Source organism: Rhincodon typus, chromosome 3 (assembly GCF_021869965.1).
Source record: "Rhincodon typus isolate 14 chromosome 3, sRhiTyp1.1, whole genome shotgun sequence".
In the NCBI taxonomy this organism is placed as follows: domain Eukaryota; kingdom Metazoa; phylum Chordata; class Chondrichthyes; order Orectolobiformes; family Rhincodontidae; genus Rhincodon; species Rhincodon typus.
Genome location: NC_063334.1, coordinates 12,784,748 through 12,804,668, shown reverse-complemented (window position 1 = coordinate 12,804,668; position 19,921 = coordinate 12,784,748). Strand labels below are relative to the sequence as shown.

The window sequence follows — 19,921 nt, the reverse complement described above, 5'->3', positions numbered from 1 at the left end:
TCTATCTCAGGCTTGCTGCAGTGTTCAAGCCAAGCTTAGCACAAGCTGGAAGAACAGTACCTCATTTTCCACCTGGGGACCCTGCAGCCCTCCGGACTCAATATTGAGTTCAATAATTTTAGGGCCTGAAGTTTCCTATATCCCAGTCTCCTACACACACCAGGTCTTATCATCACACAGTCTGCCATTACACCCTACCTTGTTGTTAGCCACTAACAGTCCCCATTAACAATTATTCACCCTCCTTGCCAAATAGTTATCTACTCCTTTGTCTGTCCAACTATTCTTCTCTCACTTTAGGCTCTATCCCCACCTATCGTTTACTCCCTTCCACCCCTCCCCCAACCCTATCTTCTGCACACAAACCAACATTTTCCCAGCTACCATCAGGTCTGAGGGTCACCAGGCCTGAAATGTTCACTTTGATTTCTCTTCACAGATGCTGCCAGACCTGCTGAGCTTTTCCAGCAATGTCTGTTTTTGTTTGATTTACAGCATCCAGAGTTCCTTCACTTTTTAATTCTGCAGTTCTCCTCCATTTAGATAGTACTGTTTTTTTTTGTTCTCCCTTCCAAAAATGAACTTCTGGATATTTCTGAACCTGTTCAAAGATGTTATTACACACTTCTGGGGCACAGGTGGGACTTTTGCCCAGGCATCCTGGCTCAGAGGTAGGAACATTACCACCGTGCCACAAGAACCTTAGAAGCTGCTTATACTCTTTTACTGGAGATATTCATACCCTGCTGCTCATGTGTCACTTATAAGGCAATAACTGGATATTGCCCAGGTCTTGCTGCTCGCAGCCATGGACTACATCATTAACTGATGAATGGTGAATGGGACTGAAGTACATCAGCAGCTGTCCTCACATCTCACTTTATAATGATGGGAAAGTCATTGACAAAATAGCTGAAGACAGTCAAATAGAATTTGCCTTGAGAGAGTCTTCCAGTGATATTTCCAGGCTAAAGTTATTGACCACTTATCTTTACAAGACAAGCTAATGGAGGGGTTTGCCCTGATGCCCATCAATTTCAGGTCTACCTGGTGCCACACTTGGCAAAATGCTGCCTAATATCAAAGGCAGATACTTATTGCGATCAAGAAATTCAGTTCTCCATCATACTTGGGCAAAGGCCCTGATGTCACCACTGAAGCTAAGGTTTCAACCAGCAATAAATACTCAAATCAATGTACAGGCAGAAAATACCTGACACTGAAATTTTTAAAATTAAAACTAACAGCTCAAAATGAAAAAAAAATTTAAAGAAATAATACATGAAATTCTGTGCATTTATCATTTTATTGGCAAGTTTAAAATACAGTTTTCTCTGACATATTGATAGTTCAAACTTTCACAAGCAATTACAGTTATGATGAAATACAAGGAAATCAATTACAAATTGAAATTATAACCACAAATTGAACTGAAATTATTTTCAAAATCCCCATAATGAACCATCACCCCTCATGCAATCAAGCTACATGTAATTTTAGCACCTCTGGGATTTCTTCCTAAGTACCAGTCAAAAGAAGCTTGTATTTTATGAAAGAGAGTCTTTGAGTTCAAGTGGAAAGTCATCTGCTCTATTTTGCTCACAATAAGTTTGTTCAGCATCTGGAGGAAGTGGAATCAACACATTTCAAAATCTTAAGTACAAGCATGAATAAATAGCTTAAGACCAGAGTTGTTTCCTATATTGAAAATATTCCATAAAAATCATGTTTAAGAAAACATGATATTTCATCATCTCCCATAAAGTGGGCCACCACAAAGCTATTCAGATGACAGAATGTGGTTGAATTGCTATTAATTTCCAAACATTTCAAATCAACTTGCCACACGGTACTCTAATCTGTGCGTTTTTTTTTACACAAGGTCTAAAAGTAATTCACAAATCACAAAACACAGTTTTACAATTCTTTCATGAAATGGCCCTTAACTAACCTGACGTCAATTGTGGCAACATAAATAACATTTCAGGATTCCCCATGAAGTATCCCAATCTTGCTAAATTCTTAATTAGTGCTTAAATAAACACAGACAAAAAACGTTCACTCTTTACAACTGAATTAGATTTTATTTGCCTTGGGCAATCAGATACACCAAAGACATTGTGCAAAGAAAGCAAGAATTAAGTACACTTAAGGAAAAGCTTATTATCAGCACTGGTTGCAAAACAATATTTTCAAAACAAAAACTAAAAAGGATGTGCATAATGATACAAATTTTCCACTTGAATGATATGTCAGGATTTAAAGCTGTGGACCTTCAGGAACACAAGAAAAAGCTATGACATGTTTTAATGTATATAGAAACTGATACAATTCAAAAGCATTTAAATTCAATTTAACAAGCGTAAAGCAAATATATGATGATGCAAACAGATGTATACTTAGGAAAATTATTTTATTGCAGTCATGCCTACATAAACTAAACTAAAGATTATACTGTTCTACTAACAGATTTACTTCTCAGATAAAGGACAAGCTGGGGAAGGGTAAAGAAGGGAAGGAGGAATTATGGATAGTTGTGCAACAAAACATTTGATAAAGTTACTGAAACAAAGACTTGTCCATGAAGCAATTCACATTTTTAAAAAAATTAAATCATTCATCTTCGCTTCCACTGATGTCAGATTGGTCCTGGGAAGGGAAAAAAATAATCTAATGAAATTGACAGAATACATTCAAAAGAGCTTTAAGACACATTTTTAAATCCAAGGGAAAGTCCTAATTTGCAGCTTGATATCAGCTTTAGTAGCTTGAAATTGCCACATTTGACAAACCTTCAGTTTAAAAAGCGCAGCTAAATTCTCATCAAATATCACATCCAGAACAACTATGTAGCTTCTATATTCTTTAAAACAATTTAGTTGGCATTAGTCTTTACATTTAAAACTAAATTATGCATAAAATGTGTATAATATTTAAATTTTGTTGAATTGCAGCAGTATGCAATATACAAAACCATAGCGGACACACACCTGATATAACAAAATGTGTGTCAGGGGACATTTGCATTCTACACAATCTTTGGTGGCCTTTGATGTCAAGTTGTAGCAGAATGTTACAAATCAAAAGAAATGGGATGTCAAAATTCATTTCATGCTATTTCATCTGAGAAAAATTTGAAGGAAATAAGCTGTTTTGAAATGAACCATTTCGCAGAAAGGTGGCAATATAGGAGCCTCTGATAAATCAAACTTAAGTGATCAATTCTAATGAAACTTATTTTCATTGCTCTTAGTTTTCTGAACACAAATATTAATCACAGATTCCTAACAACCAAATGGTCTAATTTCCAAATTAGCAGTTTTATACTGTAAATATTCAAGTGAACAACAAATCAAGCAATTTAAAATATTTAGTTGTGTGTAAAAGAAACTGGAGCATAAATAAATACATTTCTAGATTTTACATTTCACTACTCTACATTGAAACAAACACATTGATCTTAGAATCACAGAATCTCTACAGTGTAGAAAGAGGCTGTTCAGCTCATTGAGTCTACACCGACTCTGAAGAGCATCTCATCCAACCCAGCCTCCTAATCTACCCCTATAATCCCACTTTTCATGGCAAATCCACCTAACCTGCACATCTTTTGACTGTGGGAGGAATCTGGAGTACCCGGAGGAAACCCACACAGAACACGGGGAGAATGTGCAAAATCCACACAGTCACAGTCGCCCGAGGCTGGACTCGAACCTGGCGCTGTGTGGCAGTAGCGCTAACCACTGAGCCACCATGTTGCCCTGATTACATAGAGCACACTGGTTACACAGATCCAGAATGTTTTTTCACCCAGTGAAAATTGTACGGAAAGACAGCAAGAACTACAAACATTTACAAAGAACACCACTACCAATGTAAACAAAATGTGATTTTTATATAAAATTGCAAACATTATGGTAAGGTCTTAAAAAGTCCCTGTTCCAGGCTTCCACTTAACACGTGCACCAACTACAAAAATGTGCTTAGAATCATTATAGTTATCTGGCATTGTCAATTAAAGATGTTGGGTCTTGGGTGAATGAATACACTGTTATAGCAACTTCCTTGTTACCATTTTAAACAAAACATCCAAATCAAACTTACAAGAACAATACCGAATACAACCGTTTCCAATATTCACATTTTAAAAAGTATTTTTTCGGCCTCCTTTTCTGCAAAAATGGCACACATGGTGTGTGTAATTTCTACCTAGTTCCACCTGGCCCTGTCAGGACAGTTATATTGCATGCTTTCCCTCCAATCACTTGTAGCCACGAGGGTGAAGAAACTGACATACATTGTTCTGCCAGGACCCGAGTTCATCAGCAGATATTTTCCTAATCAATCTGTTCAGAGACATCATGACACAGCTTTGGAACAGGTGGGACTTGAACTCAGGCCTCTTGACTCCAATGTAGGGATACTAACACTACATCACGAGAGCTTCCCAAGAGATTATCATCAGAAAATCTGGTACAATAGTAATCCAGAGGGCATAGCAAAAGCTATAAGTGGTTAAACAAACCTTCTACTTACATGCAGTCTGTGAAACCAGGAGCAGCTGAATGATAATTTATTTCAGGATTAATTTAGTAGCATTTTTAATGGCAACAGAAATACTGTTCTAGATTTATTTACAGTCCAAAACAAGTATTGGCTTTTAGCATTTTTTAAAATTTATAGGCCATTAATTATTAGAAAACATTATCAGAGCCCTGACCAGAGGTGGTTCTTGTATTCAAAGGGAAATAAATTGTTTAATGGGCCAAGTGATGGACATAAATATTATAGATTACTGTGCATGGGCAATGGACTCCAAATTCAAATGCACTTTTTTTTAAACTGGCAAGTGCATGTCAATGGCAAGGTCAGCATTCACTCCCCATTCCTAACTGTCCTTGAGAAAATGGCATTGAATCATCTTCACCTGCTGTGGTCATTGTTAGAGAAGGAGTTCCCTGATTTGGACCCAGGAGGGTGTTAACTTGAAGAGGAACTTACAGGAGATGGTGTTTCTCCTTCCAGTTTTCACCACTTCTTCTCATTGCTTATATGGAACCTCGGTGAGTTGTGACAGCATCTTGTCAATGGTGCACATCACAGCCAGAAGTGGAAGGAACAATAGTTTAAGGTGGTACTTTTAGCACTAATTCAGCAATTCCTTTGTCCTGGTTAATATCAAGCTTCTTGAGTGTTGTTGGAGTTACAACTATCCAGGCAAGTGGAGAGTATTCCATCACACATTCTTGACTTACGCCTTGTATATAGTGCCTTGTATATAGTGAAAAAGTTTTGGGTATTCAGAGATTTCAGAATTCAGTGTCTGACCTACTTGTGTGTTCATTATTTGTATGGTTAGACCAGCTCACTTACTGGTTGACAGTAAGCCCGAAATGTTGATCCTGGGGTAATCAGCAAAGGCAATGGCATTGAATGGCAATGGTAAATGGTTAGACTTTCTCTTGATGGAGGTGGTCATTATCTGGCACTTGTATGGTGTGAATATTACTTGCCACACATCAGGCCAAGCCTAAATCATGTCCAGATCATTCCATATGCAGGCATGGATTGCTTCAGTATCCTCGGAGTTACAAATGATATCGAACGCTGTGCAATCAAATTTTCAGTAAACATCCCCACTTCTGACATTATGATGGAAGGAAGTCATTAGTGAGGTAGCTGAAGACGGTTGGGCCAGGGACAAAGTTAATGCCGTCTAATAACCACAGGCATCTTAATTTATGATAGGTATAACTAAAAAAAGTGGAGAATTTTATTCTCGATTGCCAATGACTGCAATCTTGCTCATGCTTCTTAATGACACGCTCAAACAAATGATGTCTTGATGTCAAAGATAGTCACCCTCACCTCTGGGATTCAGCTCTTTGTTCCATATTTGGACTGAGGCTATAATGATGTCAGGAACTGAATAGCACTGGCAGAACCCAATCTGAGCATCAGTGAGCAGGTTACTGCTAAGTGCCAATCAATAGTATCCACCCAGAAAAGTCTTAACAGTGTTCAAATAAAGTGGATGCAGGATTTAAGACTCAATAATAAAAAGAATTTTCAGAATTGCTTTATTCTGAAACTTTATTCATCCACAGATGGACTTTATGGTAGAGGGGCAGAGGGCCAACAGATATTTTCCTGCATAAGTTACATGACTACAGCACACCAACAGCTCAGAATGAAGTGGAGGAACAGCTATGAAATCAAATTTGTGAATTAAAACCACAGAAGTGCAGCATTCATATTCATATTCCTGCAACACCATGTGAATGACCTAAAAGGCCACAAGAAGAAACTGCTTTAATTTGAATTTAGAGGCTCATGCTACATAACCAAAATTACAACTTTGGTCACGTTCTGATGGTTCAATGTACACAGCCAGGCTCCATGTAAAATGTATCTATGCAAACGGAAGATTTATGCAATTCTACAACAGTAAACCATCTTAATTAAAAACTTACATTGTCATCTTGGTCATCATCACTGTCATCATCACTAATGACAGGCTTGATTTTAGTACGACCTAGCCGTTTCTTGCTTTTTCCTTTGTCGCGACTTTTGTCGCTGTCCTTTCGACCAAGCTTTATTTTAACTTTGACCGATTTTGCTGCAAGTTATACAGAAAGAAGTATTTTAAAAATATTCTATTTACTGAACAAGAAATTGGGTGGAAATGGTTATAAACAGCTACAGGGAACAGCAGATTGCTAGGTGTGTGCGTTGCAAGGCTGTAACACATGCACAGCTTAATGATTATATTTAATTTGTCTTCTGTGCAAGTTAATCTTATTATAAACCAGCTGTCAATCATAACTATTATTTTGCCAAATAGTTGTGTGCCAGGTAACAAGGACGGAGGGTCTTGTACAATCTGCAGCACTATCCAAACAGGCATTTGGTTTCCAGCACAATCTATACCAATCTCAACTAAATCTTATCTGCCGAGGTTGATTAAAGGGAATTTAAACTGCCACCTAGCAAAACTAAAACATGCCGTTAGCATTTCCTTGGAAACAAGAGAAATCAGATCATACCACATTAGAAAAAGAAATTGGTAATCTGCTCAGACTGATACCAAAATATGACAGAATGTGGGGAGGTCACAGAGATAGCCAAGATGAAAATCTTTTATGGAACAGCACCTCAAGCGATGTTTCCTTATTTCTGTCTATATAGGCAAATTTAAATGATTCTATTCTGCAAGTCAAATAACATTCATTCTTGCTCCTCATTTTCAGTAAATCCTTTTATTTTCCTCTTATTTTGTACTTTATAGACTATGGGATTTTCATTGCGTTTTTTTTCAGAAAACGGGCCTCATGGAAAAAAATGTCAGTTAGGCTATGCTCTCTATGTGTAAAACTGTGATGATTTGAAGGGATATGTATTGCTGTCTCAAAGTGCAAGGATCACGATCCACAGTATGTGAAGCCCTGGTCTACAAAATTAACATGAAGCATCCCCTTAACTTAAGAGGCAGCTACCTAAAGCTTTTCCATTCAACTGAGGAATCTGTACGTTTAGCACAACAAGAAGCTTTTGAATAGCATGATATACCAAATAACTTTCTCTGCCAATTTGCAGTTACCAAGTTACATCATCTTATCCTGCCATTTCATCCTTCGCAGGTACCTCTTTGATACCAAACCTTCCCTGCAATGCCATTCCCCCTCAAAAAACAAACAATCTCTGCAGCTACAGTAACCTTGGCGGTCATCTTGCCAAAATTCTGATGTTTTTCTTCTCCATCAACCATCACACCACTAACGTAACCAACTGTCTACAGCTGCACATTGACAATCTTTTCCAGTTCTCTGTGCACCCCCAATTACCAAATCAAACCAACAACACATGTGCCACTTAAACTGAACAATGAAACAGACAAAAACAGAGACAAAATCCAATTCTCAATCTTATAAATACTAATCTCAGAATAATAGCTACGCAAAGCTTTGTATGTCTGTCCCTTTTCATGACTCTGCCATCTACAGTCACTCAAACTAGGTCACTTGCCAGGGAGCTATCCAAGAATTGTAGTGGTTTGGAGATTAGAGTCCTTTGGGATAAAACCTGAGCTCTCCAACACCAGACCCACCCCCCCCACACACACCCCAGTTTGGTATTTCACTTAATTATTTAACATCAGAATAGATAGCAATGGACCAATTCTAACCAGCAATTTAAGACATTAAAAGTGCGACTCAAACAGTGAATGTATAAATTAACATTTATAGAATTTGGGGGTGTGGGGCACCACAGCGCTGTCATCAGGGAGTTCCAGGATTATGACTTTAGTGACATAAGGGAACAAGTCAGGATGGTGATGGTGCCCCCATTATGATGTCATAGGAACAGCTAGCTGAACCTAATCAGCCTCACCATCAGTGAATTCATGGAGACTGAATTAAAACATTCAATGACCCTCAAACTGCTCAATTATTCCTAATCAGACTTTACAAATAACAGATCTTGGACACCAAGTTTATAATTTAATAATAAATTGTTAACTTTTAAGAATGTAACAAATGAACAACAAGGCAATCTTTTTAATATCCACAATCTAAGCCCAATCTTTGAATATAAACCTTCACTCTCACACTGACAGACAGACAGAGTTAAAGGATAAATTAAAAAGAAAATTTAAAAATGTAGTAATCTTCCAGTTTGATAACCGTTTCAACAATGAATAGCAGGTCTTCATGAAATCCTTTGACAATAGGTTCTATTCTAGGCATGTAGGACTATACATCTTGTTTGAATTCCCAAGTGAATGCAAACAGTATCCACAGACCTCTGGAGACTTTCACTTATTTCTTACAGACTGGGATTCTTGTCTCAGTTTCAACAATTCTATAACTGGAGAATGATTTAGAAAGGACATAAGGGGCAGCTCGTTTTACACACAGTGGTTCCTGTGTAGAATGAACTGCCAGAGCAAGTTTTGGATGCAGGTAGAGTTACAACATTTAAAAGACATTTGAATTAGTACATGAAAGGTTTGGTGGGATATGGGCCAAACACAGGCAGGTGGGACAAGTTTAGTTTGGATGTGGCATGGACTGGTTGGATCGAAGGGTCTGTCCCTGCGCTTATGACTCTATAAACTAGAGACAGCAAAACCAAAAACAGCTTCCCAGTCTGGCAGCTTCCAAAGCAGAATTATCTCTTGCCCAAAAAACCCAGTCAGAGCTAGTTCACTCTTTGTTTTCTCTTTCTTTATTAACATTCTGTGGTTGAATGGTCAGCCCTGATTCTCCTTTGATTGACCAATTCGACATCCAACCAGCTGCCAGTTCCCAACAGCAAACATCAGCCTTTTGTTCTGTTTCTTTCCCAAACAACCTGCTGTTCAAAGTTCAGCTTTCAATAGCATCTCTCAGTTCCGAATTTAAAAAAAAATGAGAAAAGTAGTGATGGCCTCAACACATCTACTTGCCTTGACTTGACTTTCAAGCTAATGGAGGTTGTGAATTTGGAAGGTGCTGTCAAAAGTGCCTTGGTGCATTGCTGCATTGAACATGGTAGTTAGTACATTCTGCTGTCACTTTGCATTGGTGGCGGGTGGGGAGTCAGTCAAGCAGGTTACTTTGTCCTGGCTGGTGTCAAATGTCATCAATGTTTATGCAGCTGCCCTCACTAAGCAAATGGAGAGTATTACATCATACCCTTGACTTGTGCTTTAAGGATGATGGTCAGGCCTTGGGGAATCAGGAAATGAGTTACTGCCTCAGAATTCCTAGCCTTTGACCTGCTCTTGTAGTCATAATATTTACATGCTGATCGAGTTCAGTTTCTTATCAACAGTGTCCCGCAGGAAGATGGTAGTGGGGTTTCAATAATGGTAATTCAATTGAATGTCAAGGAGAAATTCAAGAGATTCTCTCTTGTTGGAGATGATCATTGTCTGGCACACGTGGGGCACAAATGATGCATGTCACTTACCAGCCCCAATCATGTTACATAGCACTAAGGACTGCTTCGGTTTTTTTAGGTGCCATGAATGGTGCCAAACGTTGTTGATAATTGCACAAACATCTCCACTTCTGACTTTATCATGAAAGGAAGGTCATTATGTAGCAAATGAATATGGCTGGGCCTAGGACTGAGATAACTGACCTTCAACAACCATAAGCAGCCTTTGGGTTGGGTACAACTGTGAGTAGTGCAGAGATTTCAAATGATTCCCATTGACTCTGGTTTTGTTAGATTCTTTAATGCTATACCTGTTCAAATGGTGCCTTCACATCAAGGGGAATCACTCTCACCTCAACTCTGGAATTCACCTTTTTTGTTCACGGTTGGAAAAAAGCTGTAATGGAAAAAGGCTGAATGGCCCTGGTGGAACCCAAACAGAGTGGCAACGAGCAGGAAGTATCTACATACCATTAGTTTGTTTTTTGGGTTAAATGAAAGTTTCTCAACCTGATTTAACACTACATAAATTTAGTTCTGTTCATCTTCAATCATGCAATAGACTTTTCATAGTAGGAGATTTTAATTAAAATAAGACGCACACATATTTAAACATCAGCAGTACGAAGAGTTGGAAGGATTTCTTCAACACAAAATGTTCACAGCTAATAGCTGGGATATTCCTTCATTATAAAGTCGTATTTTAAAAATGAACAGTGTAATACAGCTGAAGCCAACAGAAGCTTCACACATGCACTATGGTTATATTTTACATATGTAAATGTGACAGGCTGCTCCTCCTCTCCCTACATACCCCATAACAAACCTAAATGTAGCATGGTGATATCAGGTCAACAGTACAATGTTATTGCGTCAATCTAGGCTATTATGCAAGGCAAGTAGGGGCATGGAATTTGAAAGTCCAGTTGGAATCTATTGAGCCTATTAAAAGCCAACTGTAAATAGCTTTTTGTTGTCTGCTGCATTTTGCATGAGAAGGCATTAGAAATACTTTATTGTCAGTATAATGAGGTGATGATAACAGCAGATGAGAAAGCCTGCCACCCGGGCCATAACTACTTATAGCAGCATGTTCTAATGGTGAAGATGTGGTTGACTTCCTGTTCCCAATCTTAGGCCTCTGTTGTAAGACTGCATGGCGTACAGTTTCAATTTGGTGCAAAGACCACTCCTAACTGTTGCTCCTCTAATTGGCGTCACTAATGAGCTATCAGCATTTGTCTGAACAAGCAGAGCACTCAGTTTCTGTTGTGCCTCCCTTATTCTATTAGAAAATAAACATTCAGCCCTATTCCTGGAGATTTATTGGTTCCATAGCACATACCGGCTCACACATTCCAACAAGGGCCACTATTTAGTGATTTAAAAAAAACAAGAATTCTAAGTTATTTTTGCTTCTTTAAATTTGGGAACATCAAGGCCAACCACCTTCTCATTCGTTGGCTGATATGGTCATTGCAGGCTGGGCCAGCATTAATGGTCCATCCTTAATTGCCCTCCAGAAGATTGTGATGAGCCACCTTCTCGAACTGTTGCAGTCTATGTGGGATGGGCATATCAACTGTCAGGGAGTTCCTAGACTGTGACCCAATGACAGTGGAGGAATGCCAATGTCAGTATGATGTGTGGCTTGGAGGAAGCTTGCAATACTGCTCATCCCTGTTGTCCTTGTCTTTCTAGATAGTAGAAGTCACAAGTTTGAAAGATGCTGTTGAAGTAGCTTTGGTGAAATGCTGCAATTTATTTTAGAGAGTACACACTACTACCACTGGGTGTCAGGGATAGAGGGAATGAGAGCGCATTGGAAGTGATGGATGGGGTTCCAAACATGAGGCTACTTTGTCCTGGATGGTCTCAAGTCTTTTTTATTTTAAATGCTGTTGAAGCTGCACTCGTGCAGGTTAACTGGAGAATATTCCATCACTCTCCTGACACTTTCCTTGGGGAAGTCAGGTAGAGTCACTTAATGTAGAAATCCCAGCCTCTGACCTTCTCTTGTAAACAGTTTTTTTTACGGCTGATCAACTTCAGCTTCTCATTAACGGGAATGCCCACCTCACTCCCATAACATTGCTCGTGGGAGATTCAATGAAGGCAATACCTCTGAATGATCTCAGCAGATATCTACTAACAGTGTAGATATTTACACTGTACATGTTTATCTATTTATTTAACATGACAAACCACAACTAAAACACAGAATAACATTTCAAAAACTTACTCTCAGATCCCGACTCCTCCTCTTCATCGTCATCATCATTACTTTCCTCCTCACTTTCTTCTTCTTTAGCAATCTTCTGTCTTGCACTTTTGAATACAGATTGAAGGACGATGGAATCTTCATAAATCTGTAACAAACCAGTGTGTAAACAGAATGAACAAAAAAATCTCCAACATGGAAGGGTTTAAGAGGGATATGCTGGCAAATGGGTCTAGATTAATTTAGGATACCTGGACTCTGACTCTATGTGTCCTTTGCTATTTTAGTGGATTGAAATGTGCTCACAATTCAGTTTTTTGTTGTCAAGAAGTTAAAATAAACCAATTAAGACATGTTAGAGTCTTAGTTTTCAAAGCACAGAAAAGGCCCTCTGGTCAATCATGTTCACATTGGTCATCAAGCATCTAACAATTCTATTCCCATTTTCCGGCACTTGTTCCTCAGCCTTTGTACACTATAATGTTTCAATGCTCATCTAACTACTTTTTAAATGCCATGAGGGTTCCTGCTTGTATAACACTTTTAGGCAGTGAGTTCCAGACATCCACCAGTCACTGGGTGAATTGGTGTCCTCGAAACCTCTCTAAACCTCCCATTCCTAGTCTGGTAAATAAAATGGTAAGCAGCAGGTTAACATGTGTGCAGGAGGGTTTAAGTTCAAGGCAGACTATGAAAGAAGCAAAAAGGAAGGATAACTCAAGAGATATTATTAGAGATGTTGGAAATCATGAGGGTAAGAAAGCTAGCATAAAGGCACTTTACCTGAATGCTCGTAGCATTCGTAACAAGGTTGATGAGTTAACGGCACAAATCATCGTGAATGGGTAGCCATTACGGAGACATGGTTACAGGATGGTCACGACTGGGAGTTAAATATCCAAGGGTACCAGACTATTTGGAAGAACAGACAAGAAGGTAAGGGAGGTGGTGTAGCTCTGATATTCAAGGACGACATCAAGGCGGTGCCGAGAGATGATATAGGTTCTATGGAGAATGAGGTTGAATCCATTTGGGTGGAAATTAGAAATTCTAAGAGGAAAAAGTCACTGATAGGCGTAGTCTATAGGCCACCAAATAATAACATCACATTGGGCCGGGCAATAAACAAAGAAATAACTAATGCCTGTAAAAATGGTACAGCAATTATCATGGGGGATTTTAATCTACATGTAGATTGGTCGAACCAGCTCGGTCAGGGTAGCCTTGAGGAGGAGTTCGCTGAGTGTATCCATTATAGTTTTCTTGAACAGTATGTAATGGAACCAACGAGGGAGCAAGCTATCCTAGATCTGGTCTTGTGAAACGAGACAGGGATAATTAATGACCTCATAGTTAGGGATCCTCTTGGAAGGAGTGATCACAGTATGGTTGAATTTAGAATACAGATGGAGAGTGTGAAGATAAAATCCAGTACCAGGGTCCTGTGGGGGAACTACAATAGAATGAGGGAGGACTTGGCTAAAGTAGCCTGGAAACAAAGATTTTATGGTGGGACAGTTGACGAGCAGTGGAGGACTTTCAAAGCAATTTTTCAAAGTACTCAGCAAAAGTATATTCCAGCGAAAAGGAAGGACTGTAAGAAAAGGAATAATCTGCCATAGGTGTCTAAAGAAATAAGGGAGGCTATCAAATTGAAACAGAAGGCATACAAAGTGGCCAAAAACAGCATGAAACTAGAAGATTGGGAAAACTTTAAAGGTCAACAGAAAGCCACAAAAAGAGCTATAAAGAAAAGTAAGATAGAACATGAGAAAAAACTAGCACAGAATATAAAGACAGATAGCAAAAGTTTCTATAAATATATAAAACGAAAAAAAAGAGTGGCTAAAGTAAACGTTGGCCCTTTAGAGGATGAGAAGGGAAATTTAGTTATGGGATATGATGAAATGGCCGAGGCATCGAACAGGTATTTTGTATCGGTCTTCACAGTGGAGGACACTAATAACATGCCAGTAATTCACAAAGAGACGAAGGTAGGTGAGGACCTGGAAACAATCATTATTACGGAAGAGGTAGTGTTGGGCAAGCTAATGGAGCTAAGGATTAATAAGTCTCCTGGCCCTGATGGAATGCATCCCAGGGTACTAAATGAGATGGCGGGAGAAATAGCAGGTGCACTGGCGGTAATTTTCCAAAATTTGCTGGACTCTGGGGCAGTCCCAACAGATTGGAAAACAGCAAATGTGATGCCACTGTTTAAAAAGGGAAGTAGACAAAAGGTGGGGAATTCTAGACCGGTTAGCTTAACCTCTGTAGTGGGGAAGATGCTGGAGTCTATTATCAAGGAAGAAATAGTAAGGCATCTTGATAGAAATTGTCCCGTTGGGCAGACGCAGCATGGGTTCATGAAGGGCAGGTCATGCTTGACAAATCTTTTGGAATTCTATGAAGACATTACGAGCGAGGTGGACAATGGGTACCCAGTGGATGTGGTGTACCTAGATTTCCAAAAGGCCTTCGACAAGGTGCTGCACAAGAGGCTACTGCATAAGATAAGGATGCATGGCATTAAGGGTAAAGTATTAGCATGGATAGAGGATTGGTTGACTAACAGGAAGCAAAAAGAGTGGGGATAAATGAGTGCTATTCTAGCTGGCAGTCAGTGACTAGTGGTGTGCCTCAGGGATCGGTGTTGGGACCGCAATTATTTACAATTTATATAGATGATTTGGAGTTGGGGACCACGTGTAGGGTGTCAAAGTTTGCAGATGACACTAAGATGAGTGGCAGAGCAAAGTGTGCAGAAGACTGTGAAACTTTGCAGAGGAACATAGATACACTGAGTGAGTGGGCAAACGTCTGGCGAATGGAATACAATGTAAATAAATGTGAAGTCATACATTTTGGTAGGAGTAATAGTAAAAAGGATTATTACTTGAATGGTAAAAAGCTGCAGCATGCTGCTATGCAAAGGGACCTGGGTGTCCTTATGCATGAATCACAGAAGGTAGGTCTGCAGGTACAACAAGTAATTAGGAAGGCAAATGGAATTTTGTCCTTCATTGCTAAAGGGATTGAGATTATAAGCAGAGAGGTTATGTTGCAGCTGTACAAGGTGCTGGTGAGGCCATACCTAGAGTACTGTGTGCAGTTTTGGTCTCCTTACTTGAGAAAGGATGTGCTGGCACTGGAGGGGGTGCAAAGGAGGTTCACTAGGTTGATTCCGGAGTTGAGGGGGTCAGCCTATGAGGAGAGACTGAGTAGATTGGGATCATATTCATTGGAATTCAGAAGCTTGAGGGGGGATCTTATAGAAACATATGAAATTATGAAGGGAATAGATAAGATAGAAGTAGAGAGGATGTTTCCACTGGCAGGTGAAGCTAGGACAAGAGGGCATAGCCTCAAGATTAGAGGGAGCAGATTTAGGACTGAATTGAGACAGAACTTCTTCACCCAGAGGGTTGTTAATCTATGGAATTCCTTGCCCAGTGAAGTAGTTGACGCTACTTCAGTAAACGTTTCTAAAGATAACGTAGATTTTTTTTGATCAATAAAGGAATTAAGGGCTACGGTGAGAACGTGGATAAGTGGATCTGAGTCCACGAAAAGATCACCCATGATCTTATTGAATGGCGTAGAAGGCTCGAAGGGCCGGACGGCCTACTCCTGCTCCTAGTTCTTAAAACTTTGACCCCGGTTATCTGGCAGGTGGATAAGTTTCATCCTATCTTACCTGGCTATACCCCTCAGAACTTTATACACCTCAATTAGATCCACCTCATCCTTCTCTGCTCTAAGGAAAACAGCCGCAACATATCTAGCCTTTCCATATTTGTCAAATTCCATATTGTAACATTTATATGTCATAATGTTATATAAAAGTGAATGGTTCCCAATTACCCAACATGTGAGAATTCACTTTGTAATTAAACTTCCCACTATCATGAAGCTGTAAGGTAAGTATGGAACTATGTAGGTCAGAGGACGCATCACTATAGAGATGATGTTTGAAGGACTCACTTGCCAAACATTTCAAAATTAAATGTCCTCTGAGAAAAACGCAATTTATAAGGTTTTATGTATAAACTACCAATATTCAGTATTTTTTCTGCACACTAAAGAAACGAAATTTGATTTTTGATAATTCAGAACCAAGAACAGGGCTTTAGCAGAATTTAAGTAATTGTAACTTAGAAGGATATAGAATCGATATATTTTCCAAATACATCAAGTGAGAAACAACCAACAACCTTTACTTTCACAGTTCAAACTCAAAATGAGATTTGAAAATATTTTCTCACTCCTTAAAGGAGGATCAGTGGCAAATCAATTAGGGAATATTTTAAAGAGGAATGGTATAACCAGACTGCAGGTTTATCAATAGTTTAACTGGACTGAATGGTACAAGCACAGAGTTAGGAACAAAATCAAACAGTCTCTAGGAATATCCAAAAAGAACAATTTAAAAAATAATGAGGTCACATCTCTTTGAAGAATTGATGTTGTAAAAGGAGACTAGGAGAACACTTCAAACCGTACCATGGGTCTTTTACATCCACAAGAGGGGGCAGGTAGAGTAGCATAGACAAGCTTGTTGTTTTTAAATGGATGACACAAGAGAACACACTTCCAACAGAACATACTTCCAACAGTGCTACTGTTCCTCAGTAGTGCAATAAATTACCAGCTGGACGATTATAGCCTGAACTGTCTGCTACGGGGAAACTGCCACTTTTGGAATACTGCATACAATTCTGGTCTCTATGCTATAATAAAGATGTTGTTAAACTAGAAGGGGTACAGAAAAGATTTACAAGGACGGTACTGGGACTGGAGGGTTCGAGTTATTGGGAGAGGCTGTGGTTTTTTGTCCTTGGAGCATCAAAGGCTGAGGGGTGAGGTTTATAAAATCATGACAGGCATAGAGATAAAGTAAACAGCCAAGGTCTTTTTCCAAGGTCAGGGAGTCCCCAGTATTTTCCCCAGGGTTGGGGAATCCAAAAGTAGACGGCATGAGTTTAAGGCGAGAGGGGAAGATTCATAAGGACCTGAGGGACAACTTTTTCACACAGAGGGTGGTGTGTGTATGGAATGAGCTACCAGAGGAAGTGGTGGAGGCTGGTACAATTACAACATTTATACGGCATCCAGACAGGTACATGAATAGAAAACGTTTAGAGGGAATGGGCCAAATGCTGGCAAATGGGACTAGTTCAGTTTAGGATACCTGGTTGGCATGGACTGATTGGATTGAAGGGTCTGTTTCTGTGCTGTATGGATCTACAACTCTATAAATGTACTGGATAGGGGGAGGCTTTGCCAAAATGGAGTTACATCCAATTTCTACTCAAATGTATTTATACAAGCCTGAGTGTACAAATCTCCAAAGAATCAGTACAAGCAAACAGAACTAAGTCAATGGGGCTTCAAATATCTTTAACTGAACCAAGTCAAGCTGAAAATGTGTTATAATTGTGGCAGCTGAAGAACCAGATTAATTATTGGTTTCAACTGATAGTTGGTCACAGGGTCACCAATACTTAAGTCAGAGCTTGATAGATTCTCAACAAATAAGGGAATCAAAAGGTAGGACAGGTATAGCAGGAAGTGGGGAACAGTATTCCCGGGTGTATTACCTATGGTAACACCTTGGTCAATCAGAATAAACTTCCTGGTTAGCTGAAGTTTAAAAAATGTAGACAATTATTTGTACCATCAATCTCAAATGCTTTATTCTATGAAAATACATTTCTATAAGACTCACTTTAAATTATTGGTCATTTACCTGGTGCACCGTTATAATTCTTGAGATTTTAAAAACGAGCTTTCAATACATTTTTGTGGAACAGTCAGTATCAACAACCCTTTCCCTGCTGCGAATTCAGATTACACAATCACTGCCGTTACACTTTATTTGCACAGGTTTAGTGAGTTCTAATATAAAATCAAAAGACTGACCTGTGATCCTTCCAGGTTGAATGTCTGAGCATTGTGACATAACAACATCACATCTTTTTCTAGATCTCCCAGGCTTCGATACTTATGGTTGCGAATTCGGTCCTAGAGAAATTTAACAGAATTAGTACGTTGAGAATCATAGAATGATCACAGATGGAAGGTGGCCAGAGTCAATAGCAGCTCCCTGCATTGGCAAGCCAGTTTGTCCCACTTCATAGATAACAAGGTGTAGAGCTGGATGAACACAGCAGGCCAAGCAGCATCAGAGGAGCAGGAAGGCTGACGTTTCGGGTCGAGACCTTTCTTCCTCTGATGCTGCTTAGCCTGCTGTGTGCATCCAGCTCTACACCTTGTTATCTCAGATTCTCCAGCATCGGCAGTTCCTACTATCTCTTGTCCCACTTCATTCTTTTCCCAAAGCCCTGCAAACATTTCCTTTCAGAGTATTCATGCAATTTCCTTTTAAAAGCCAAATTGAATTGGCTTCTACAGCCATTCTGGGTTGTAACCATTCAGTGAATAAACAAAATTTTGCCTCATGTTGCCTTTGGTTCCTCTTAAATTGACGTTACCTGGTTGTAGATGCTTCTGGAAAGGGTTTCCCTTTATCTAGGTCTAAACCACAATTTTAAACACCTCTAACAATTTTCCTTTCAACCTTCTCTGCCTTACAGATAACACAAGCAGATTTTCCAATCTATTTAACTCGTTGATTGAACCTTCTTTTTTTCTACGCTCTCTCCATTTTAAAGTTTGGAACACAGAATTCTCACAGTCTTCTGCATTCTAAATCCAAGAACCCTAATTACTTTCTATTTGCAATTGTTTTGAAGATATAGGAAACACCTCTCAGGTAAAAATTAATGTCCATCCCACATTGTTCTGAGGACAATTAATGAAAACCATAGTTTGATTTATAATTGATTCCTGTATATATTAAGTGGTGTAAACTCCATTAAGGACATGAAATAATCAGTTGTTTTTGTTAAATGAAAATTTAGTGGTTTCTGTGTCTTTTTTCTGAAGGTAGATTTATTAAATCCTGCAGTTTGCGTTGATTCAATGCAATTTCCATTATACTGCTATATCCTTTTAACTCTTGTATCATCATTTGTAAAAGAATCTCTCTCTGCACCCATACATATCTCAGGGGGTCAGGAGGCTGTTACAGTTATACAAAGCTCTAGTGAGTGCACCTCAGAATGTATTGGCCTTGCAGGGGTTTTGCAATGCAAAAAATAAATTAAAACTTTGAGCAAATAAGATTAAAGATGTTAATTAATTGAAAAAAATTATTGATTATCGGGCAAATGGAGAGAAAAATTACTTCCTTTGATGGTAGATTCAAGTGCAAGGAGACATAACCTAGAGCTAACTTATTCAAGGCATAATGTTTAGCAGTATTACTTCACACAAAGAACAGAGATAACCTACAACTCTTTCTCCAAAAAGCCAAGACAGCTACACCAACTGAACATTTCAAAACTGAGACTGATAGGTTTTGTTATGCGGGAATATTAGCGGTATGTAGGAACTAAGATGCAGATCAGAAAAGGTTGGATTGATTGGAAGGACCAAATCAAAAGACTAAACAGTCTATCCCCATAATCTTGTTGAAATTTTATCTTAAGTTTTGCATCATACCAATGGTTGCAATCACAATATAAATACAGAATGAATCACTATTCGTGATCCCTACACTAAGACACAAATTTGCCCTAAAACCAACACAGAGGAGATACAACTGTTCAGATTTGTTTCAGAGTCAGTTCACATCTTAGAATCTAATCGAAATCTTAAGTTCAACAAATAGCTTATTTTAGCTTCAGTTTTACACTATTTACTTCCAAAATG

At 38.9% G+C, this 19,921-nt stretch overlaps 1 protein-coding gene across 5 annotated transcripts in view; it reads right to left on the bottom strand.

Moving 5' to 3' along the window:
* Positions 1-1,292: 1,292 nt before the first annotated feature.
* Positions 1,293-19,921, bottom strand: part of smarca2 (SWI/SNF related, matrix associated, actin dependent regulator of chromatin, subfamily a, member 2) — a 107,781-nt gene continuing 89,152 nt past the window's right edge. For all 5 annotated transcript variants that reach the window (XM_048594541.1, XM_048594552.1, XM_048594548.1 and 2 more), the window contains 4 exons: positions 18,068-18,169; positions 12,167-12,293; positions 6,474-6,619; positions 1,293-2,649 (listed from right to left, as the gene is read on the bottom strand). In XM_048594541.1, coding sequence (XP_048450498.1) covers positions 2,614-2,649; positions 6,474-6,619; positions 12,167-12,293; positions 18,068-18,169 — 411 coding nt within the window. In that variant the 3' untranslated portion in view covers positions 1,293-2,613. The remainder of the gene's footprint in view (positions 2,650-6,473; positions 6,620-12,166; positions 12,294-18,067; positions 18,170-19,921) is intronic.